Source organism: Urocampus carinirostris, chromosome 3 (genome assembly GCF_059441175.1).
Source record: "Urocampus carinirostris isolate Australia breed hairy pipefish chromosome 3, RoL_Ucar_1.0, whole genome shotgun sequence".
NCBI lineage: Eukaryota > Metazoa > Chordata > Actinopteri > Syngnathiformes > Syngnathidae > Urocampus > Urocampus carinirostris.
Genome location: NC_142351.1, coordinates 5,472,466 through 5,496,729, shown reverse-complemented (window position 1 = coordinate 5,496,729; position 24,264 = coordinate 5,472,466). Strand labels below are relative to the sequence as shown.

General features: G+C 42.9%; 1 protein-coding gene across 3 annotated transcripts in view; it reads right to left on the bottom strand.

Annotated features, from left to right (window-relative positions):
• The window catches only part of zc3h13 (zinc finger CCCH-type containing 13), a 34,031-nt gene that overhangs the window by 6,607 nt on the left and 3,160 nt on the right, over positions 1 to 24,264 (bottom strand). Inside the window, exons 4-17 of one of the 3 annotated variants that reach the window (XM_088330462.1) lie at positions 24,029 to 24,128; positions 20,950 to 21,061; positions 18,969 to 19,147; positions 14,963 to 15,105; positions 14,010 to 14,210; positions 13,785 to 13,937; positions 11,293 to 11,630; positions 9,927 to 10,352; positions 9,063 to 9,272; positions 8,288 to 8,732; positions 5,662 to 5,858; positions 4,393 to 5,550; positions 2,455 to 3,054; positions 915 to 1,058 (exon numbers count right to left, since the gene is read on the bottom strand). In XM_088330462.1, coding sequence (XP_088186588.1) covers positions 915 to 1,058; positions 2,455 to 3,054; positions 4,393 to 5,550; positions 5,662 to 5,858; positions 8,288 to 8,732; positions 9,063 to 9,272; positions 9,927 to 10,352; positions 11,293 to 11,630; positions 13,785 to 13,937; positions 14,010 to 14,210; positions 14,963 to 15,105; positions 18,969 to 19,147; positions 20,950 to 21,061; positions 24,029 to 24,128 — 4,406 coding nt within the window. The remainder of the gene's footprint in view (positions 1 to 914; positions 1,059 to 2,454; positions 3,055 to 4,392; positions 5,551 to 5,661; positions 5,859 to 8,287; positions 8,733 to 9,062; positions 9,273 to 9,926; positions 10,353 to 11,292; positions 11,631 to 13,784; positions 13,938 to 14,009; positions 14,211 to 14,962; positions 15,106 to 18,968; positions 19,148 to 20,949; positions 21,062 to 24,028; positions 24,129 to 24,264) is intronic. The other 2 variants (XM_088330464.1, XM_088330463.1) reach the window with 2 other exon arrangements.

Sequence of the window (24,264 nt, the reverse complement as noted above, 5' to 3'; positions counted from 1 at the left end):
GCCTGCCCAGCCATAAAGTTGCCTGCCCCATTTTTCACAACTTGAAACCAAATAAAACGACTCATTGCAAAAAAAATTTGTTGCAAAGTATTAAGGGTTGATCATCAGAATATACAACAGAACAACACTTTAAAATGAAGTTTATTATAAATCTGCTTATAACGTTCATTGCATGTATATGACATGGCTGTTTTCCATCTGCCACCAGTATGTACCTGTATTAACTCATCTTTATTCGGGCAATGTTTGCGTTGCGTCGTCCGCTACAAGCCACGTGAACTCCTCTTTCCATGATGCTTTTAATGTACGTTTACGTTTTGTAGCGTCATCAATTTTGTTAGCTTCTTTTGAATCTTTCTTCTCGGGCTGAGGTTTTGGCTTGATTCCTAACCACTTCTCCATTTTTCTTGTGTTCTCTGTGCGTCTACTTTGGAAAATGCTATGCTAATGCACGACCTTATAACGCTCAGGAAAGTCCGGAAGCACGAAGTTATTCAATGCAGGCTTCTGATTGGCTGCAGAGTATGCGAATTGCCAAACAAACCGAAATTTCCAAACCGAACGAAGATTTCGAAATCGGAATAAAGCAAACGTTTGAATTGAAAAATAATAATAAACTAAAAAATAAAAACGAAAGATTATATTTTCTTTCTTGAAAAAGTTGTCGGCCACCCGGGCAGTTTTGTAAGTTGTACGCCCTACGTAAAAGATGCAGGCCCCGGGCGTCTGGGCAGACGTTATTTCAAACACTGAACTCCTGCGAATAGCAAGCGATTACTTTAAAACTCCTTTAAAAGGTGAATGTTATAGACAAGGTGCTGCACAAGAAATGAAATAAGATCAAACAAAACACCACAAACCAAACAAAAAATAATATAATAATGAATTCATAAAGTAGGGGTAAGAACTGGTACCTTTGATTTTCTCCTCATCCTGCTGGTCCTCCTTTTTCTGACTGTCAGCCAGAATTTCATCAAGTTCATCATCACTGATTGGCTCGTAGTCTTCTCCTACGGATGCCATTGACTGGTTGTCATCTTCTTTGCCCTCGTCCTCACCTGAAAACCAAAATTAACCCGATGCATTCAGTGACACAAAGGCAAATATTGGAAGTACCGCAAATGCAAAAAAAAGTTCTCCATGAAATGCTTGCTTTCACAAAGAGCAGTTTTTTGGGAAACAAGTATTTTCAGGAAACCTAGCATTGTTCAATGGTTGTTTACTACAAAATGGTGAAAGCTAGAAGCATACTTTGTTCTAATGGAAGATGACGGTTCAAGCTTTCTATAGACGTGTCCTCTGCTCATATAGCTACAGATCTACATTTTCTGTAGGGTTTCAAAAATGAGTCAAAATGACAAAAAAGGCTTCCCATTTGAGAGAGACTTCTGCAGCTAAAATTTGAGGGATTTTAATGCCTAAATGGTTGCTTTATAATTGTGGGAACACACCACCTCTGTCCAAACCTATTCTTTTGCTGACTAACATTCAATAACGTTGGAGAATTGTTTGCCCTCATGTACGTTTTAGATGAGGGGATGGTGTAATAACAGTCGGTGGTTTGCAATTATCTGTGGTCTGTGTAGCCTTTTGAGACCTCTTGTGATTAAGGGCGTCACAAATAAACAGGACTTGACTTGAGGTTTTTGAGTTTTTCCTTGCCCTCGTGTAGGTTCTAGATCATGGGATGTGTCATAATAGTCTGTGGTTTTCAATAATCTGTGGTCTGTGAAGTCCTTTGAGACTCCTTGTGATTAAGAGCTATACAAAAAAACATGACTTGAGAACTGTAATAAACGGCTCATCAAAAGGTCCCATTCTTGAGCTACTCCATGAAGCTCCCAAAACATAAAATTGCAAGAGAATTTGCACATAGGTAATGGAAATTTAGCAAGCTGGTTTACGTACATGTACTGTAAATTCCGGACTATAAGCCGCGACTTTTTCCCCCAAGCGTGGAATATGCGTGTCGAGGAAGACGCAAGTTTAATGCAACTCATCATGGAAAGGCAACAATCGAAAGGGGAGGGTTAACAACCATATTTTACAAGTCAGGTAACAAAAAGCAAGGTCAAACAAGGCAGATATACTTTTAGGGGGATTTTTTAAATTTGTTGGCATTATCGTTTGTAAATATTTTACACGGTTGAATTCTATGGATTGTCATTGATGTAACGAAGCCATTTTTGTGGACATTTTAGAGTGAGTTACGCCGGCTTTATAGTTTTCGGGTATCTTGTTTCAGACTGATCTTGATGTTTTTCTGATGAGTATAATGTGAAATGGTCGTCATAATTTAAGGTACTTCAGGGGACATAAAAAGCATGCAAGTTGTGTGAAAAAACTTAAAGTTTAAACAAAGCAAATCAAAGTTATTCAACAGTTTGAAGTAATCACTCACACCCTAGTATCAAGTCTACCGATATAAAAGAGTGAGATGTTAGCAGGTCCTACCGTCAATGCTGTCCATCCTCTCAATCTCTGACTGCTCACCCACAACATGGTGACTGTTGCTCAGTTTTTCAGCTTCTGGTAGACTGAAAGCTTCTCTTGGCAGGAGAGGCTCATAGTCATCTCTTTCTTGCCGCATGAGGTCACCTCGCCCTGCAGCTCTCGAGTCAGAGAGGGGGGGCAAGTCCAGCATCCCTGCCTTGTCCCTCTCTCTATCCCTGCCATCTCTGTCCCGTTCTCTGTCCCGTTCTCTTTCCCGCTCGTGCTGCTGCATAAGTCCCTCGGGCAGTAAGCGTTCTCTGTCCCGGATGTCCCTCTCCCTCAGGAGAGAATCACGGCCAGGGCGCATGGTCGGAGGCTCTCGTCCCCTGCCGGACCAATCCCTCGATTCTGGATCCCAGTCCCTCTGTTGTTGAAGTGACTGTTGAACAAGAAGGCTCGGCTGCTGTTGCCGGTCCTTTCGGTCTCGCTCCCGATCAAACGGCTCTCTGTCGCGCTCCCGTTCTCGACTGTCGAAGGAACCGGCACGGGATCGGGACCTGGCCGGCCTCTCTGAATCCGGGGAGCTACGTCTGGAACTGTGGCTGCGGGAATCCTGGCGGTCTACGAGAGAAGAACATTCAGTGTTACACTGCTACATGTAACTATTAAATGCTCTTACACTGGTACCTCTTTTTACAGGCTTAATTCATTCCAGGATTGTGCTTCTAGCTCAAACTGCTCGCGTAACAAGCGAATATTCCCGATCTAAAAGAACTAATTTGTCCTCTCCAGTCGTTCCCAAGGCGTACAAGTGATTATTAAATAACAATAAAACACATCTTTCTATAAACACATTCAAATAGTAGCATAAAAATACAGTAATAAAATAAATAAATTATTAATGAAATAAAATGCGAGAGTATTATGAGTGCCAAAAGGAATGTGTGCACGTGCTGCAGAGGAAGGGGGTAGGCGATTGCAGGAAGGAGTCACAGTAATCGCATCACTATCAACTTATGTTTTCCTCGTATTTTATACGTTTTTTTGATCACTTCACATTGTGCACGCCGTATAGAATGATTTTTGTTAGACTAATCTCGTCATGGTCATTTTCAGCTCCGATCTGTCTTGCTGTGAGTAAATAGATCCCACATTTTGAATGTAAAGTACATTATCGCTTAATAAGGAGAGTTTGGAATCGTTAATAAATTGCGGATGTTGACAGGTATGAGATCGAGGGACTGTTGACACTCAAAATGAAGTTTCTGTAACTTTAAATGAACGTACCCTTCAAAAGGTTTTACAGCAACATTTTTTTGACCGTAATAATTTCCATGCGCAGCACGGCGGTGCAGTGATTAGCGCGTGTGCGGCACAGTTCTGAGGTCATGAGATCAAACCTCCTGTGTGGAGTTTTTATGTTCTCCCTGTGCTTGCGTGGGTTTCCTCCGGGCGTCCGGTTTTCTCCCACATTCCAAAAACATGTCAGGTTAATTGGCCGGTCGAAATTGTCCTTAGGTGTGACTGAGCGAGCGAATTGTCTGTCCCTGTGTGCCCTGCTACTGGCTGGCAACCAGTTCAGGGTGTCCCCTGTCCACTGCCTGAAAATAGCAGGGATGGGCTCCAGCACCCCCACGACCCTAGTGTGGATAAGCGGTGCAGATAATGGATGGATGGATGGATAGTTTGCATGCGCAGAGATTGACAGTTATAAGATTGAGATTGTTGATAATACATAAGCACTTACTGTACCCTTATAATTGCTAACTGTAACTTTAAATGAAGGTACGCGCGATTTTTTTTTACATATTTTCAGCCTCTGGGACTGCTTGTGAACCCAATTTTCCTTCATATAGCGAGGTCGATTTTTGTTTTAAGAAAAACGTACAAGTCAAACACCAAAATTCTCGCGTTTAGAGGTGCTCATATAAAGAGGTACCATTGCACCTTATTGCCCACCTGAAGAAGTACTCCGGCTAGGCTCGCCTCTTCTCAACTGATCAATTCGTGATTTCCTTTCTGTTCCTGGCAGGTCATTCACACCTAGCCTGTCTCTTCCTCTCTCTCTTTCCAGGTCATGTTTGCCGGCGCCCTGCATGCGGCCTCTGCGGCTTCGTGCCCCTGGAAGATCATCCCGGTGAGCCGACTCGTTGGAAGGTGAGCGCGGGCGTCTCGATGACGTGCGGCTTTGGTTGCTTCCCATGCTGCTGCTGCGCGTCTGTTCTGGGGGAGGCTTGCGGAGAAGCGGCTGCGACATCAGGGGCTGTGGTGCTAACGTCTGCAGCAGCATCGGAGGATCCTGGAGGAGTAAAGGAGGGGGGTTGCACCGGTTTTTGTCCCGACCCAACCGGGGGCCGCCTCCTCTTCGGGGAGGCTCTTGCGGAGGACGCTCAGCAGAAGCGCCATCGAGTCCACCTCGATCTGAGACGTCTTCATCGGACCAGTCGCTGAAGTTGTCCATCTTAGGTAGTTGAACCGGCTCCGCATTGGCTCCGGTGGCACGGTTACCTGGCCTCAGTGAAGGAGGTGGCGTGCGAGGCCCTCTCTTTCTTTTATTTACAGAGGAATCCTCCTCTGATGCTTCAGAATCTTGTCCGCGTTTCCTCTTTCGCTCGGGCACTTTCTTCTTGATTCCTTTCCTCGGGGAAAGCAGCGGCGGAGGAACGTTTGTTGCAACAGCAGCCGGGAGATCCGGTAAAAGACGGTCTCCGCTCATCACTTTGCCGGCACTTGGGTCTTCATCTTTGCGTCCTTTTTTCATGCCCTTCTTCACCGCTTTGGTTTTCTTCTTACCTTCCTCTGGGGGCTGCAAGACGGAAACATCTCTGCCTTCTTTGTCAGCTCCAGAAGCAACAGGAACAGAAAGAGGCGCGGGTTCTCGAAGCTCTCTGCCCCGACTACGAGAGTCAGAGTGAGTATCTGAAAGCTGATCAGTTCGCCGGTCACTTCGGGGATCCTGGTCGTCATGGCGGCTGCGTGGTTCCTTCTTTTCTCCAGTGCCTCTGCGTTCTTCGTCCTTCCAGTGGCTGGGTTTGTCATCAGCGATTGCAGCCCTTGATGGCAACAAGGGCTCCAAGGGGCGGACCACCTGGCTGTGCACACGATGCTTATCCGAACCTGCGCATCAAGATGTCACAATCATTTTGACTTATTAAAAACCAACATCATCGCCAGACATTCAATTTTCATTCTCGAAAAGGACTCATCCTCTCTAAAAGGTTTTCCTACTGTCACTTGGAGGTGGACACACAGGGCTGGGGAGAAGGGGCTGTGGGTGGAGCTTGGCCAGCCCTCGGCCAATCGGACGCTCACTTTTCTCATCTGTGCTGTTGTAGCCGTCGCTGTCTGCGGGGCTGTGGTCACGCGTCCCTCGCTTGGGTGAAGGTCGTGGACTCGGGCTGGTCTCCGATCTGGGTCGCTTGCGGCTAGAGGACGCAAAGAGGAACATAATTAGGGAAAAATAAATTTGACCCAAAAAAAAAAACAAAAAAAAAAAAAAACAAAAAAAAAAAACAACAACAACAACTCAGATTTCTGGACTATTGAACACACCTAAACGAAAATCAGCTAAACAAAAAAGAAAAACCAATAGTGCACACTTATACAGTGGTACCTCCCTATTCAAGCACCTAAAAACATGAGTATTTTGATATATGACTGTTTTTTAAATCAGAAATCTTGCCCTACGTACAGAAGGAAAATCCAAGCTACAAGCAGTCCCGTACGCTACCACTAGAGCCCGCTCACTGTCAACATCAGCTTGTCCAAAGTGGCATGTGCACTTCTCGCCATCACACGCCTAATCTCGCCCACTTGTTTATACTACGCAGCGAGTACGTTTTTATCGTATTGCATCTCCTTTTTGTGACCCTAGCCATGAGTCCTGGAATGGGGAAATGGTAAGGAGAATGATGTCGATTGAAACAAAGCAGGAAATATTAGACCATCATGGTTATTGTGCGAGGTACCTAGCGAAACAGTACGATCAGTTAACATATCATTTTACGCTATTGAAACAGATATATGTCATCAAAGCTAAAAAACTGACCAGGAGAATGGCTGTTTTAAAAATTGTGAGCCACGATTCATAATGAGATGGAGATACTTGTTATTGTGGATCGGCTGTTCATTAACAAAGGCCTTTAACTTAAGGCAGCGTCGGGTACAACTGGAATAGATTTGAGGGCTAGTTGGAGAAATTTAGGAAGACGACTAGCTCTGTTACTGTGCTTTGGCGTGAGGGAGCAGCGAGTGCAGGCTACTAATCCGCAGCACTTTGCCACATTAAAAGAATGAAAAAGTATACTGTCAAAATGTTTGCGTGTTCATTTATTCAAAGTTACAGTAACAGTAAATATTTTAAGTGTACAGTAAGCGCATATGTTTCATCAAGTCATGTGCCGTCACTCCTATAGCCCTCCAATACCCATGCACTCCCACACTATGCACACACTTTCATTGCAGAGACTCCCTCATAACAAACCCGCATTTTATTTAATCTATATCGTCATATTTATCTTATTAGTGTTTTTTAGGTTTAACGACTATTCAAATGTGTTTTAGTGATTAGGAAGATATGTTTTATAGCTATAAAGCTATTTCGGGTTAATGTGGATGCTTTTGGGAGGCCAAAAACGGGCAAATTGCTCTTTACACGAGCCATTCCAGTTACGAACATAGATAGATAGATAGATAGATAGATAGATACTTTATTCATCCCCGAAGGGAAATTCACTTTTCCAGCAGCATCCCTGAGCTGAGAACAATCGAAAATAACACGGGAGCTGCTGGAGTGGCTGCCATTCGTGACGGCGCCGGAGAAACGATGATCATGGAACAAAAAAAATCTGCCTAAAAGCATGTGTGCATCGTTTGACGATCCTTGTTGTGATCTGTTTGTTTAGCCCCGTAATTATTTTAAGCAAACCTGTGAGATGATTTCCAGAACCTTTTGGTTGACACCACTCTTGATCAATTGCAAGCTTTTCTCACAGTCCTTAGTCTGCAATACCATATATGAAAACCAACATAACATATTTTGGCTTCAAAAATCTTTAGCCAGTAGTGACCAATTTAAATGATGATTGACTCATTTGTCAGTCAATGAAATCCCCAATATAAATTAATGCATATTTACGTTGTTTTTTTAAATCAGAGGCAAAATTAAACATGCCTGATGCAACCCAGGATCTGTTTTTACCCGCAAATATCATACGCAAGTGTTCACTATCAGTGATTGACTTCTAGAAAGAGTAGTCAAACATTTACAACTCTTTCACAATTTCTAAAAAACGGCCAAGGTAAAATATATGGTTGCAGAGGTTTTAGAAAACTGGTTGTCTCCAAATGGCCACTTTTGGAAATATAAATTTGACAAGGTACCAGGTACAACTTTAAGCTATGGTCTCACCTGTTTTCCAGCTAAGACGCCCATGCTACACTCTTTTGCAGGAAAGTGAGTGCAAAGCAAATTCAGGGTAGAATAAAAACCTTCTATTTCTGTGTGTTCCAACTCAGATAACTCGATGTTAGTGGCACTTGCAGTGATTATTTCAATTTGGGACAAATCTTGTAAGTGTTACCTTTCAAAAGAGATTAAAAGCATCCATATTCCCCAAGCGGTTCAAGAATATACTTCAATTAACTTTGGGTACGTCTTGGATTGGGATTTTGGCGAATTTTACAGGAACAGTAAGGGGTTAAGCGTGTATAAAGAGGTACCACATTTATAAAAAGTCATCAAGTTGGAAACTATAAAAATTGGCCTGATCATTATTTAACACGTAAGGTAATACAATGCGTATGGAAAAAAGGTCTTATAGGCCAGAAATGAAAGAAACTTGTCTTTACATGCCTTGTTTTTCGGTCGTCTCTCGTCTCTCGAATGGTTCGGTCGTCTCTGCCATCATCCCTCCTCTCTCGCCTTTCTTCCCTTCCCCGCTCCCGTTCTCGCTCCTCCCATTCCCTTTGCCTTTCTCGCTCTCGCTGCTCTCGTTCCCGTTCCCGCTCCTTCCTCTCTCTTTCCCGTTCTTCCCGCTCTCGCTCTCTTTCGCGCTCTCTCTCTCGTTCCCGCTCTCTCTCTCTTTCGCGCTCCCTGTTGCGCTCCCTTTCAGCTTCTCTCTCCTTCTCCCGCTCCCTTTCCCTCTCCCTGTCCTTCTCCCGTTCCCTTTCTCGTTCCCGATCTCTGGTCCGGTCGTCCCGTCTTTCTTCTCGATCTGTCCTGCGCTCATCCCTTCGTTCTTCCCTCTCGGACTCCTCTGACCTTCTTTGATGTCTGTTTAAGGAAGTTCCTCTTTGATCTAGGAAAAACAAAATTTCAGTTATTACATTTTTTGGACATCGTTTTCTGACAAAGCTGCTGTTAATGTGTGCTCTTAGGATGGGTTTGATCCTAGAATGTGTCAGATGCTTTACAGAATGGGTTACCAACATTTTTTAAACTGAGAGCTTCTTTTTGTTACTCATGGGCGCCTAGGGCTACAACTTTGATATAAATTTTTAAAATAGCACATATTACCAGTACATCTTTACTACGTTAATTTCAATGGAAAAAAAAAACACTGCATTAAGTGACACTGGTATCACCAGTGAGTATAGAGTAACAAAACTTGTATTTTCCCCCCCCCCACCTCTCTCTCTATGATCTTTTCGGTCTCTTTCACTGTGGCCGCCTCTTCTGTCATAAGAAGAGTCCCGGACGTGCTCTCCCCTCCTGTCTCGGTCCGAATTTCTTTCGGTGGCACTGCGTTCTGTGCTCCGTTCACGTGCACCGCTGCTCCGAGACTCCCAGTTGTCATGGCTGCTGTCCAGCTGGGACCCTCTGGAGTTTCGGTTTGATCCTGAAAAAAGAAGATGGCTGATACCAGAGGTCGAAAACACATGACTCGAGAGCCAGATATGGCCATCTTCAATTGTGGCAAGAGCGATTTCATTCTGATTTGTTACAGTTTTACTGTATACAACACCGATGCAGGTTCGGTACTGTTTATACGGGACACGGTGTCACCCAAAGTTTACAGTCAAGGTGTTACATTGACATACCCCGTTTTTGCTGTACACCTCTAAGAAATACCACAATGTAGGTTCACAGTTGAGACACTTTATGATAAAACCCCGCAGAACAAACTGTAAACATCCAAAAACGCCAGCCAATCACCCAGAGCAATTTGGGTGTGCGGAAGGAGTGGTCAGATCTCTGCACACACAGCACGCTCCCCTCTCTCTCGCATGCGCCCAGTATGATGAAAGGAAACAAATCCATGAACTTTTAGTTTGCAGTATTTTGTGACGTTTTTATAAAAGAACTGATTGCACCTTGTTTTGAAACAATTATAAAATGAAGGTCAAAATGGAGGACACAGGCTCAGGCATTATTATTCCTCAAATTTGATCAAATCACCATACGTCGCACAGTGAAATGAGTAAAGGTTTCCTACTCCTGGTTTACGATGTACAAGTAATCGCTATACACACAGATATATTTTATGCCTTGCCTTTTTCAGGAAAATCCCGTCCTCTCCCCCGGCTGCTTCGGTCTGCTTGAGTCTCCGTCCGTCCGTCTTCACGCCCATGAGCTCTTCCGTAACTTCTGTCCTCCTGGGCCATATCCTCCTTCCTAAGGCTATCCATCCTATCCCTTTCTTTCTCTTTCTCCCGCTCTCTCTCCCTTTCCCGCTCACGGTCTCGTCGTTCCAACGATTCACGACTGGACCGGGTTTCTGTCCTGCTCTCTCGGGTTTCCCTCACTTCTCTGCGGTCGCGGGAATCCCTGGTCACTTCGCGGCCTCGATCTCGTCCATCCCGATGCTCGCGTGCATCCCTGTTCTCCCTGTCATCACGGCTGTCCCTTGACAAACCATGTTCGGAGTCAAATTCCCAGTGGTCGCGGTTACTGTCCTTATCTCCTTTCTTGCGGCTTTCTGTTTGAAGGGCACAGAAATGAAAACAGATTATGGAGAATGCCTTACATTTTTGCAACGAGAAACACAACAATGAATACTGGCCAAATGATTAACCCCCTAACGTTGAGAAGTAAATACGTGTCAGTACGATGTCACCAGTCTTTGAAAAGTGTCATTTCATTGGAAAGCTTCAACTCTTGGGATTCAAGATATAATGACCATTTCAAAATGTACTCGGTACAGAAACATCACGATCAGTCTGAAAAAGGATACCCGAAAACTATATAGCCAGGAAATCCATCCATCCATTATCTACACTGATTATCCTCAGTAGGGCCGCGGAGGTTCTGGAGCCCATCCCAGCTATCTTCAGGCAGTGGGCAGGGGACATCCTGAACTGGGTGCCAGCCAGTCGCAGGGCACACAGAGACAGACAATTCGCTTGCTCATTCACACCTACGCGAACCTGCATTGGCTCCCTGTTAGCTTAAGATGTGATTTTAAGGTTCTGTTGGTAACCTCAGTGGAAATGTTTAAATCTAAGCTGGGAGGTCGGTGGTTCGCGCCCCGGCCGAGTCATTCCTGAGACTTAAAAAGTGGTCGGCGGCGCCCTCTGTTGGCTGCGGCTGCATCGGCTCGCTACAACGGGTCAGGTGCAATCGACATTTCGTTCTGTGTACATTGTTACACAGAATGACAATACAAGGAAATTATTATTATTATTATTACCCCTGAGGTTCGATCTGCAACCTAAGCTTAAAACACACTTCTATTCTATAGCATAGGAATAACTTGTATTTTATGTTACAATATCTGTGTATTTTTTGCCCTCATGTAGGTTTTGAATCAGGGGATGGTGTCATAATAGTCTGAGGTTCGCAATAATCTGTGGTCTATGCAGCCCTTTGAGACTCTTTGTGATTAAGGGCGTCACAAATAAACATGACTTGATCCCTACCATCTCTGCGCTCATGTCTGCGCTCAAGAACGGGCGGAGTCCTCTCTCTCTCCCCACGGCTTCTTTCGCGGCCCCTCGAGTGGCGCAGAGGGCTGGCTTTGTCTGAGCGACGGTGAGGGGAGGACGCATCTTGAGAAGTGGCAGGAGATCGCGAGCGTTGGGATCTCGGCGGCGAAGAGGCGGCGACGACGGCGCTGCGATGATATGTGGGAGAAGATGAGCGGCGGCGGCGGCGAGGAGAGGGCGAATGCTGTTGGGGAGAGGAGTCGGAGCGGGAAGAGGGAGAATGGCGGCGGGGAGGTGTAGGAGTACGCTGGTGGTGTGGAGGAGTTGGAGTCCTACAAACATAAGAAAGTTCATCAGTTCGCTCCTCTCCATGTGTCCAAACCAACCGAGTACTCTCTTATACACACGATTGCTCAGTTTCGCAATCAATCCAATCTTGTCCCTCCTAACATACTCCTCAAACACTTTATCTCAAAAACATTTTATTTCCTTCTCAAATCTGCATTCAGGCTCCAAGTCTCTGCACCAAACAACACAGTCAGCACAATCACACTCTCATACAGTCCCCTCTTAACATCCATACTCACTCTTGTTGCTCATCACTGTCCCCAGAGCACCCAAAACCTTGCTTCACTGCAATACCTCACACTCCATTCCACCAACTGCAGCCACATCACAACCAAAGTACATTCAGCTTTCAACTTCTTCCAGCACCTGTCCATGCAACCTTATTACCCACGCCATGCCCACTCCATCACATGATCACTTCATCACCTTACTCTTCCCAACATTCAAACATAACTTGCGCCTATCACACACTCGTCCAAACTCCATGACCAACCTTCTCAATGTTTCCTCAGAATTAGCTACAAGCGCTGCGTCAACTGCAAACAAAAACTGACTTACCCGCCACACCGTTCCACTGTTATCCATCATATCTGCCAAATACTCTTGCATTCACCTCTCTCACCACACCATCCATGTACACATTAAACAGCCATGGTGACATCACACACCCCTGTCTCACACCAGTCAACACAGGGTACCACTGTACTTGTTAGAAAAACTCCAAGCTGTCATCACTTTTTCATTGCTTTCCCCCAGGTTGGGTTGCTTCCAGCTGTGTGTTTTTATATTCAAACACTTAATCCATCACATTTCAGCCATTATTGGTTGCCGGGGTCAGAAATCTACCTGAGGCTTTTCACAATCAGTTGAAACTGTTGCTTTAACCATTTATATTTCGAGTTGGTGACACCAAGGCCTTCTCGCAGGTGTAGGGAACAGTCAGCATTTCTGCTATGTTGGCTATGGGGCAGCAATGCACTGAAGTGATTGTGCAAACCGCCGTTAAGTTGAAGTAGAAGAAGGATTGGCTAGTCATAAAGTGTACCAGCCAGAGCTAGCAAACAATCTGTAGTGAGCTGCACAAGCATTTATATTGTAGTGTTAATGTGATAGTGGTTTCTTTAACCCACAATGGTTGAAGTAGGCGATGAAATGGGTTTGTTTGCAGATTTACTTTCAAAGCCATTTTTAAGACGGACTATGCAGTCTAGGCAATATTATTTACGAGACACAGAACAGATTTCAAGGCCACGAAAGAACGATGTTTGTCTCCCTCTTTGACCCGCAGATGTTTTTGGAAATCCTGAAAACTTTCCCACGTACAGCTTAAAGCCATGGAACACTTTTATCGGCTAAGAAGAAAACTGTCATACGTATTCCATGGATCATTTTGCGAGAAAATCTCCCACTAAAGCTAATTGACTTCCTTCAGCAAAAACATCTAAATGAGAGCATGGGGCGCAGTGGTTAGCGCGTGCGCGGCACAGTTCTGAGGTCATGAGATCGAACCTCCTGTGTGGAGTTAGCATGTTCTCCCCGTGCTTGCGTGGGTTTCCTCCGGGCACTCCAGTTTCCTCTCGCATTCCCAAAACATCCATGTCAGGTTAATTGGCTGGTCAAAATTGTCCCTAGTTGTGAATGAGTGAGTGATTTGTCTGTCTCTGTGTGCCCTGCGACTGGCTGGCATCCAGTTCAGGTTGTCCCCTGCCCACTGCCCGAAGATAGCTGGGATGGGCTCCAGCACCCCCGCGACCCTACTGAGGATAAGCGGTGCAGATAATGTATGGATGGATGGGGTAGCTGTAAACATTTGCGTGTTTGGCAGTGACCATTGCTGTGTCCACTGCTTCTGTCAAATGGGACATTTTAAGCCATAAATTGAATAAAAACTTATGTAGGTTTGACTTTCAGCATTAGCTCTGATGGCAATAAAATAACTTTTGGTGAGTAAAATGAGGCTATATTCCTCAAAAGTATTTCATTTTATTTTATTGGGTTATAATTGAAGATTAAAGCTGTAGCTGCAGTACAAGTTTTATAGCCATAAAGTCGTTATTGAGGGTTGGATTGGTTTAGGTGTAGCACTACTGAAGGCTTAAATGTGAAATAGACAGCGCAAAATTGCCATATGTCCTGACCTGTGTGGAGGAGTTGGTAGTAGGGGGGCCTTATGTGAAGAAGATTTGGGTGAGCTGGACTTCTTCCTTACAGACGGCAAAGGAGACACACTTCCAGAACGGTCTTCTGAGGTCATTGAGTGCTTAGCTTTGTTAGAACTATCCGACCGGTCCCTATAAAGAAGCATTTCAGAAGGATAAATAGCAAAAGGTATATGTTATTGTTGTCAAGAAAGATATCCTCACCTGCGTTTGTCCTTCTTCTCTTTGTGTTTTTCAGCATCACGTCCTCGCTCTTTCCCATCTTTCTGCTTCTCTTCGGCCTTCTCTTTGTTCTTGTGCTTGCCTTTGTGCTTCTTTACAACCACCGGGGTATCCGAGGGAACCGGTGGTGGTGGGCTGGGAGTACGAGGCCCTTTCTTTTTACTGTGGGATCCTTTTGGTGCTCTAGTATGGAGTAAAAAATGCAAAAGGAAAATGTATTGAAGAATAATTATTTGGTATAAACACCGGGCTTAGGCTAAAATGCCCCCAAAACAAATCAAGCTGGGAATCATAGAGACCGCTAGCTTTTAGCGACTCACTCATTGAAAAGAAATTCATTGATTCAATCGGACCCTGGGGAAAGTCAAAAGAGCGCAACATTACCAGCGGGTTCTCCGTGGATTATTATGGACTTCCAGAAGCAACTGGGGGGCCGTCGAGAAGAAAGCAAATGCTTTTTTTGCTACTGCTACGGTTAACAACTCAAGCCCCCGCTACAGACCCTGTATCTGGATGACCTGTGACGGTTCGATATTAATCATCGCGGAGATCTGGCTCATTCCAAGAATACCCGATGCTAGCTCGCAGCTATGACAATAAAACCATTCATTCAAAAGCAATTAAGTGTTACTATTTGTAGATCTATAGTTGTTATTTTGTTACAGGTGTATACTCTCAGTCGGACATCATCTAGGTAAGTTTGATCCTTTTATGAAGGTGCGACACAATTTTTTTTCCAGGTGGTTATGGTCCCTATTAACCACAAAAATCGAGGGGTCTCTGTATATAAAACCAGAAAAATTGAGACAAATTAGTTATACAAGGGACTCAATAAAATTAATATGGTGTGGCCATGTTAAAGATGCATTACTCCCCAAAAAAGAATCGACATTACATTACTTGTTGATGGAAACAGGTTAAAAAAAAAAACCTACTTAGCTGTTCCTGCGACAGATAATGAAGCAGCCGTTTTCTTCTCTTTCTTTCCTGACCCTTTACCGGCAATTTTTTGTTTGGGAGAACCACCAGACTTTTTGGCTGGAGGGGAATCTCGGGAGCGTACCGGCTCAGGTGAGACCTGCCAAACAATATTAACAGGGATGTGATTTGACCAAAGTGAAATTATCTGAAAATTAGGCGGGGGTCTGGGGGCCGCGGGCACCCAGCTAGGTCCAGGGCAGTGCCCTGGTGGGGGGATAAGTGGGGCGAAGCCCCCCGGAGCTCATGGGTTTTCCGTGTTTTTAAGTACTTTCAATGCACTCAGATGACAAAGAAATAGACAAAACAACAGCATAAATTTTCAATGTATTTTGAACTATCCCATATAAAATTACAGTTTAAGTCAACTCAAAATCAGTCACATTAAAAAAACATTGGACTGCCTTTGCTTTTAAAAACTATCACTGAGAATATCATCATATCTAACTCATGTGATTACTAAGTTAACACATAAATCATGTTGAAGAGTTCAAATTTCATGAACAAATAATTGTATCATGACCAAATGAAAAGTAACTCATATTAGAACATACCACAAATGTCTTTGTTATAGCAGAAGATGTTATCTATAAATGAAAGTACTGTAGTGGGTTGTACATAATTCACCCACGGAACCATTGTTGAGTTAGCGAGTTCCTAGGGGGACTCTTAATTCGGCCGGTTCTAGCCACTCTCGTGTTTGTTTTGTTATTGCCAGTTTAAATGTCATTAAAGCAGCTTTCGTTGGCACCTTTGTTTGACACTCCGCCTACGACTCCCGTCTCTGCTCGCTACATTGGATCACGTCGGGGTCACCAACATTTGTAGATAATTCCTTCTCTAACCAGTCCGATCGAAACTTGTTTTTTACGATCTTAGCAATTTCTTTAACTCGCGGAGCATCTTTGCGTTCGATCTCGGACATCTTTCTTTAAACACTCGACAAAAACGTGTGAGAAATGAACAGTGGCATACTCCTACGCCTTTATAACAAGCGCGTTTATTGGTCAACACGGAGACTTCAACCAATCGCAAGTACGTTTCATTTCAGTTACGGAAACACTAAAATGGAACGCTGTCGAGACGAAATTGTTTTTTTTTACCAATTAAAAAATCGGAAATTTTAAAATTTTATTTTTGGAGATAAAAAAAAGCGGAATTCCGCGAATTAGCGGAAAAATCACATCCCTGTATTAAGATTTATTCTGCAAAGTCCATGGAAACAAACTATCAGATTGTCGCTTTGGTAAAATGAGATGAAAAGACATTGTAAAAAAACATTTCTTTTTGGCATGTACAAGTGTAACAAGTCATTCAATATACAGTGGTACCTCTACATACGAAACTTCAGAAGTATCTGAACTGGAAAAGTTTGCCTCTAGCTACGAAGGCGTCTCAGGATACAAATTCAAAAATACCGTATCGTACACGCTGCCATTCACTGCTCCCACAGTTCTACCTGGAAACCGGCGCGTATGCATAAATCCCAGGATGCTCTTCGTGTCCCCATTTCCTCTCTTAATAGTCTAATGCAGGGGTGGCCAACCCGGTCCTCAAGAGCCGCATGTCCTGCATGTTTTTGGAGTTTCTTTGTTCAAATACAGGTGATCCCAATCACCTGGGTCATTATTAAGCTCCCGCACAGCTTGCAAACAATCTTAAAATTTGCATCACCTGAGAAACCTCCAAAACATGCAGGACATGCGGCTCTTGAGGACCGGGTTGGCCACCCCTGGTCTAATGTATGGTTCTGATACAAAGAGCTATCATTCACCATATACCACGAGGAGCTTTCGACGAAGGATCTGAATGAATCGGAGGCGATGCAACACACCACCGTGTAGGAGTTCAAAGAAGACGAGGAGGACGCAGCCATCATTTCGTCAGCCCAAATTGTAGACATTTTGGCAAAATTATATAATGTGTCAAATTTGTGGAAAGTAATCCCCCAGAAAAAGCGCTGACTGGTCGGGCTATGGCTCATTATGAAGACGTTTGGTGCTCGCATATTCGAGTAGCAAAACCAGACATGATGAGATCAGTTGTTTTTTTTTAAACACACTTTAAAAAACACTAGTGAGGACTAGTAAAAGGGGGCCAGTTCAAAGGTAAATATATATCTTTATCATTTCCTTTATTCTACATAATGTGCCTCTCGTTTATTGTTTATTGTGCGGTAATCCAATTTTAACATGTATTTGTTTCTGGTTCTGATACTTATGATTTATAAAAAATATGAAATGAAATGATCTGCATTTATATAGCGCTTTTCAAGTCAATGACTTCCCAAAGCACTTTACATTGTGCTTCACATTTCCCAATAGCGGCCGTGATCTGTGCAGCCATGTAAGGCGCTAACCTGCTTATTGGGGGTATTGGGGGTTCAGTGCCTTACCCAAGGACACTTCGGCATGTAACACGGACAAGCTGGGATTCGAACTGGGATCCCTTAATCCTAAAACGATCGCTCTACCTCCTGAGCTACTGCCGCCCCTACTTTTGCAGGCCTTGGAACGGATGAGAGTATTTACATTCAAGAGGTGTCTCTAATTAAAAATGTTTCAGGTTACGAAGCTACCCGCAGAACCAATTAAGTTTGTTAAGTAGATAGAGGTACCACTGTACTTGACAAGAAGAAAAATGGCCAAAACACTCACAAGCTCTACATAGTAATTCTGTATTTGTACACCAAAATTGTTGGTACCTTTACTGTTTATGAAACAGTAGCAATAACGTACACATTTTTGTTTTTTTAAAGGAACGGAGCCAGTTGAGGTGGCTTGGGTATCTGATAAGGATGCCTCCTGGTCGCCTTCCTCGAGGGGTGTTTCGGGCATGTCCCACTGGCAGGAGGCCCAGGAGAAAATCCAGGTTACGCCGGAGAGGACTCAGTCTCTAGGCTGGCCTTGGAATGCCTCGGGATCTCGTTGGATTAACTGGATGAAGTGGCTGGGGGATAGGGAGGTCTGGGCTTCCCTGCTGAGGCTGCTGCCACCCGCGACCCAACCCCCGGATAAGCGGAATAAAATGGATGAATGGATGTTTGTTTGTTTATTATACGTTGACCTCAGTGGATGTTGGGGCACCATTTTCTGTTATGTATCTTGTGCATGTACAGCCTGGTGGCACCCATTCCTCTAATGGCCAACAAATATTTCTACCTGGTCTCGCACCGGGAAACTTTCAGGTGTTAGGCGAATGTGCTAACCACTGCACGACCGAAACACTAATGTACGTATTAGGAATTAAGATATTAAAGTTCCACAACAAATACAAAACTAGACCAAAACAACACCAGACATCAGGTTTGTACAACTCTTTCTTGGCCAAATTTAAAGTAATTTCACGGGCCAATTTTCCAATTTCTCCATTAGTAGATCTTGAGTAAATAGCGAACATCTTTGTGGATCTGAGCAATACGTTGACAAATATTTTAAAAGAAATCCATCCCCATATAGTTGGGTGAAAATGATGTAATACTTAGCTTACATTTTCAGTTGCGGGAAGTTCAATGATAATTTACCACTGGGAAACATTGCCTTACTTGTTGGCATGATCCATAACAAATGTCCATAATTGATTCATAATCCTTGCATTGATATCCATTATTTAAGTGTAGCATGCACCTGTCCTGTTTAAAATGACCTGTAGGGGCCGATGACTCTCCATAGGACAATGTCATAAAACTCATGGCAGCTGCCGTTAATCGCAAGGAAAGAAATGCAATGGCAAAGCCAAGCCATCAGAGAGCACTATCGGCATCTTTTTTAAGACTTGTTGAGAAACATGGCAACAATTCCAAGCGCTTCACCCAAAATGTAAACACTTTTCAATCCTTGAAAACATTAAACCTCAAGCAATTTCAAGGATTTCAAGCACCCGTACGAACCCAGGACAGACATGCTCGACATTGAGACCCTGCGCCATCCGGTGTGTAAAACTGCGTACTGCAGGGCTACCCACCTCCTTGCTTCTTCCTTTTTTCATGGTCGCCGATCTTTTGGTGGGTGTCTCAACTTTTTTCACGACAATTTCCTCGGTCTTGTCCAAATTCTCCTGCTCCAGTTTCATCAACTCCCGTTGAATCTTTTGCCGTTTCATTTCGAGGGACAACTCGTAGTCGTAGTCGCCAATATCGGAATCTGTTAATCCAACAAATATAGACTTAAAGAAACAGCCTTCTGAAAATACAGAGCACAATATAGAACCTTTAATTTGTTTGTAAACATTGTGACGTATCCAGTGGGCTGGGCTTAACCTAGAGCAGGGGTCGGGAACCTATGGCTCGCGAGCCATATACGGCTCTTTCTATGAGTATCTGTGGCTCAGAGACAAATTTGATTGCATGCAAAATTTCTCCATCGTGTTCAAAACCTGAGTTGTCTATCCTACTCAGGTACACGCAAAGCCAAACCAATATTAAATTTCAAGGCATTACTTCGCAGTATATATAGGGCACGTTTTTCACTACAATTTACAGTCAAGGTGTCACACAAAAAAAGGGGGAAAAAAACTCGTTTTGGCTGTACAACGCTAAAGAATCCTTTATATAAAAGTTCACTATATAATCTGTGTTCAGTGTTCAGATACCTTATGATGAATCCACAGAACTGTAAATACGCCAAAACACCGGAAGAGAACTTAGTCATTTGATTGGGTGAGTGGGAGGGATGGGTGGAGCTATGCAAAAAGTGCAATCACTCCCTCCCATCTCTCGCCCTACGCCGTCTGCGCCAAAAGTGAGCTCATCAGGCTCCCTATTTGCAGAATGTTGTGACGTGTTTACACAATAACTGCTTGCATCTGGTTTTGAAACCAATATGTATGAAAAAAAAGGGTCAAAAGGAGTTTAACCGATCTTGAGTAATTGCAAGAAAGAGACAAGTTTAAAGTGGTATGTTTGTTGATTTTGGGACACGGGCTCTGGCATTATTCTCTTTTCATAATTTTTATCAAATCATGAAAAATAAATGTGCTGAAGACCAAGCTTTTGTCTGGGGCCCGGGTTTAGCAATTTAGTAAATTTGTCTCATAATATATGGTGTGGCTCTTTCCCAAAATAAAATTAATATTTTTTGCTTTTATGGCTCTTTGAGTCAAAAAGGTTCCCTACCCCTGACCTAGAGGAAAAGGCTAGGGCAAGCAGATATGTCAACAAGCGTACGGACACTCTGGTTGAAAAAAAAGGAAGAGAGGTGGGGTTTTTTCCATCTTCGCAACGTTGCTAAAATTCGCCCTATGCTGTCTCAGTCGGATGCAGAGATTATAATTCACGCATTGGTTATCTCGCATCTCGATGACTGTAATGCACTACTCTCCGGTCTCCCAAGTCCAAAATCAAGAGCCTTAGCTGGTACAAAATGCTGCAGCGAGGCTTTTAACTAAGACACGAAAGTTTCATCACATGACCCCGATTTGAGCTAACCTGCATTGGCCCCGGGCCAGACGTTATTTCAGACACTGCTTTTAACCATGGCGAAAAACATTTGTTTTATCTTTATTTGGGGTTTTTTAGGAGAAGCATCTTTTTGTTGCATTCAGGTTGCACGCTAAAAGTTAGCTGAAGTAAGAAAATAAGATAAGTTTGCTGATATAATGAGTAACATGGACTCGATAGCAACAATCATCAACGTTTAATTTCTCTTATATATGAAATGTGCGCTGCAAACCTGAGCATTTTTGATGAGTGCCTCGGTCCAATCTTTTCGCTTTAATGCATTTAACAACAACTCTCTTCTCATTTTATAATCACTAGCGTTTTTCTTTCAGATTCTGGCACACAAACACACAACATGCCGACATTTTAACACCAAACTTGCAGAAACGAATGCTTGGTTTCTTCAGTATTCCTTCAGCGCGGAGTATTGTTTTGCCTCCGGCTTCGACTGTGACGTCCCATTATGAAAGGGTCCATACAAAACTCAAACAAAAAAAGCTGACAAACCTTCACGATTTGCTTCCCACTCAATGGGCTCTTCTTCGCTGGCAGGAGTGCGCTCCTTAGTAATTTTGATATCTTCTTTTTCTCTGTGTCGGCCTCTAGACGAGTCTTTCTGCTGTGATTTGAGACACAAAGCACACAAATGTAGAAAGTTACCAAATATCCAACAATAAAAGGCTCGCCTAAAAGCCTTCATTTTTTTCAAAAGCTGACTAACAGGTCTCGCAACTAGGGTAAGCAGGGCTACTCAGGATTCGTAAACCTTTTCCAAGGCCAAATTCAAGCACTTCTCGAACAGTTTAAAGTAAAATAAAGCTTCTATCTTGCTGCTAGCACATAATTTATGCTATTTGAGCTGTTCCCATTTATGATATTTTTTGAGTCAAGGGGCTCCTATAAACTGAAACAAATTCTGGCGTTCTGCTTCAACAACGCAAGCACCGCTCTGTAGGTGTTGGGTAATACCGTAAAATCCGGACTATAGAGCGCACCTGATTATAAGCCGCACCAACCACTTTTTTAGGTGAATTGCCACTATTGTACTTACACAAGCCGCACCTGTATATAAGCCGCGTGCGCCCGCATTAAAACATGTGACACTATCAGAAGCTTAATCCAGACCAGGCTGTAGGTTCCACAATTGTAACTCAGTAGATAGTACACAATCCTAAAACCACAGTCGGCATCATGAATGGGAAATGATACCCGTATTAACGTATGATGCAGACTTGTAAAGTCCGGGTCCAGTTGAAAGTAATCCAAGGAAAAAAAATGTATATTTCCAACGTTAAGGGTGGGAAAAATATATATCCACTATTGTCCGCTGCGACAACAAACAGATCTACCGGTAACACAGCTTTACCCCACTTCCCATCAGCCCGCGTTTGCTCCGCCCCTTCTTTTTGATTCGCCCGTAGAACACATAACAGAATAAGTCTCTAAAACAAATACATTACAAAAATATACAGTTGCAAATACATATTATACATGGTTACACATATTTACGAAGAAAGACGGTACACCGAGAGAGTTTTCAAAGCTTTAATAATAATAATATAACTTTCATCCCAAACCGTGCCTGTGAAAGGTACCACCACGCTAGTAGGATCACGCTCGCAATGCATCAAACGTGCGTGTTAAAAAAAAGCATCCCGTAATTGTGAAATTAACGGTAAATCGTCCTCAACTTCCTCCTCGTAACTATCGCCATCAAAGGTGTCTTCCTCATTATCGGAAAGTACCTTTATTTTACAGGCAATGTATGCATAAACTTAGAAGTTGCTGATCTTAATCTTACCTTTTATACTCCAGCGCCGCTGGTAGCCGTTAGAAAAATTACATAAATTGGCCGCAGGGCTTAACATTTGGGAAAAAAGTAGCGGCTCATAGTCTGGAATTTACGGTAATTGTGGTGAATACACAAGACAAAAAAGACAGAACACAGTGTTTTTCAGGGATACCATTCAAAAAATTACTATTTACCAAATCTTTAGGTGCATAAGGTTCTATCATTATCGATTATATATCGTTGGATAAAAATCTGAGGAGTTTTGGGGAGCCAAAAGATCCTGCTCTTCTGAGCCAACAAAGCCTGTTATCTAAATAGAGCTGTACTGGAAAGCGACCAGTCGGGGATGGTGACGCTTTACATGACAACGCCTCAATGACAAGTCACCAGAAAAGGTGTGTCGCGTCATTTTCGCGCACTTTTTTCCCATTTATTTCGTGGTCAGGAGCAGTGTTTTTCAACCTTTTTTGAGCCAGGGCACGTTTTTTACATTGGAAAAATTTCGCAGCACACTACTAACCAAACCTTTAATTACAATCTGATTTATAATACCCCCAGTTTCTACAGCACAGACACTTGACAATGACATGTTTGCAGAAAATTATTCATAAATGTTTTATAAAATTTTACGTTTTAAAAAGTAACATTGGATAATTTCTCACGGCACACCTGACGATCTCTCACGGCACAGTAGTGTGTCGCGGCACAGTGGTTCAAAATCACTGCTCTAGAGAGTCAGGCTGACAAGAAACATGGCAATGGCAAGCATTTCAAGCATGTTCAAGCACTTCACCCCAAATACAAGAATTGTCCTGCCCTTGAAAACACAACATTAAAATTCAAGCATTTTTAAGAACTTTAAACACTTGGACGGACCCTGGCCGATGGCACCACATCTACGGATGGTTTAAAGCACACTTGATGCAATTATATATCGGGATCATAATAATATTATATTCCTGCATTCCAAATTATAAAAATTTGATGATTTAGTAAAATTTTTCTCTTCACAACTGCTATTAAAGGTCAACAAAAACACAGTGGCAGAAAACATCCAAAAATGATTCACTCGGAAAGAGGGAAGTTATAACTTAAAGTAAATTGAAAATCCCAAAGGTGAGAACCACCAGGAAAAGTATGTGTGTGTCTGAGTACGGAGTCAGACTTTGGAACAATTTACAAGACGAGATCAAACAATGTCCAAATATGCAAGTGTTCAAATTTAAATATAAAAAACATTACTGGCGGAATACAGAGATGAAGAAAATGGGGTATGAGTGATAATAGAGATTGGAAATACTGCGTTTACAACTATAGTTGACCTTGTTGGTATTGTTACTATTATTATTGCTATTGTTGTTATTATCATTGGTGTCACAATGGTATTTAGAGACTAGTAGCATTATAACGTTAATAGATGGGTACTCAGATAATTAGTGTATAAAAAAAATGTGACTATTATTATTAAAATTATCGATATCTGACCTATGTAATGTGTGTATCCTTGAGATTGTGTTGTATTTAGACACAAAGAGGAGCTATCTGTAAAATGTATTTAATAGGGAAGAGGAAGGGGTAGGGAAAATAAGCATCTGCTTCTTACTACCCCTTTTCGAACATGTTATGTTCACGTTATTTATGTTGTTGAGTCATTGTTTTTGTCCTGTTTTTATGTTATAATGTTCGAAATAAAGTTTTCATTCATTCAAATTTGGGGAATATAAATAAGATGATGAAACATTGGTTGTGTATTACGCTAAAAAAAACAAAAGCGCAGGTTGATTGTGTACTCACTCTTCCTTTGGGAGATGCTGGCTCATCCAAATCACGCTTTACGTTGTCTGGTTCATTATCCTGTCTTTTATTCTTCATCCTCTCCCGCAAGTCACCAGTGCTGCTCCGAAGACACAAACAAGTATGGACACTAAGAGTGGTAAGCAAAACTCAATCATTAAAATGCACATATTCATGAAATCCCAGTAATTGTTTATGCTGAAGGACAATATCGGATTTTTAGTTAATTTGATTAA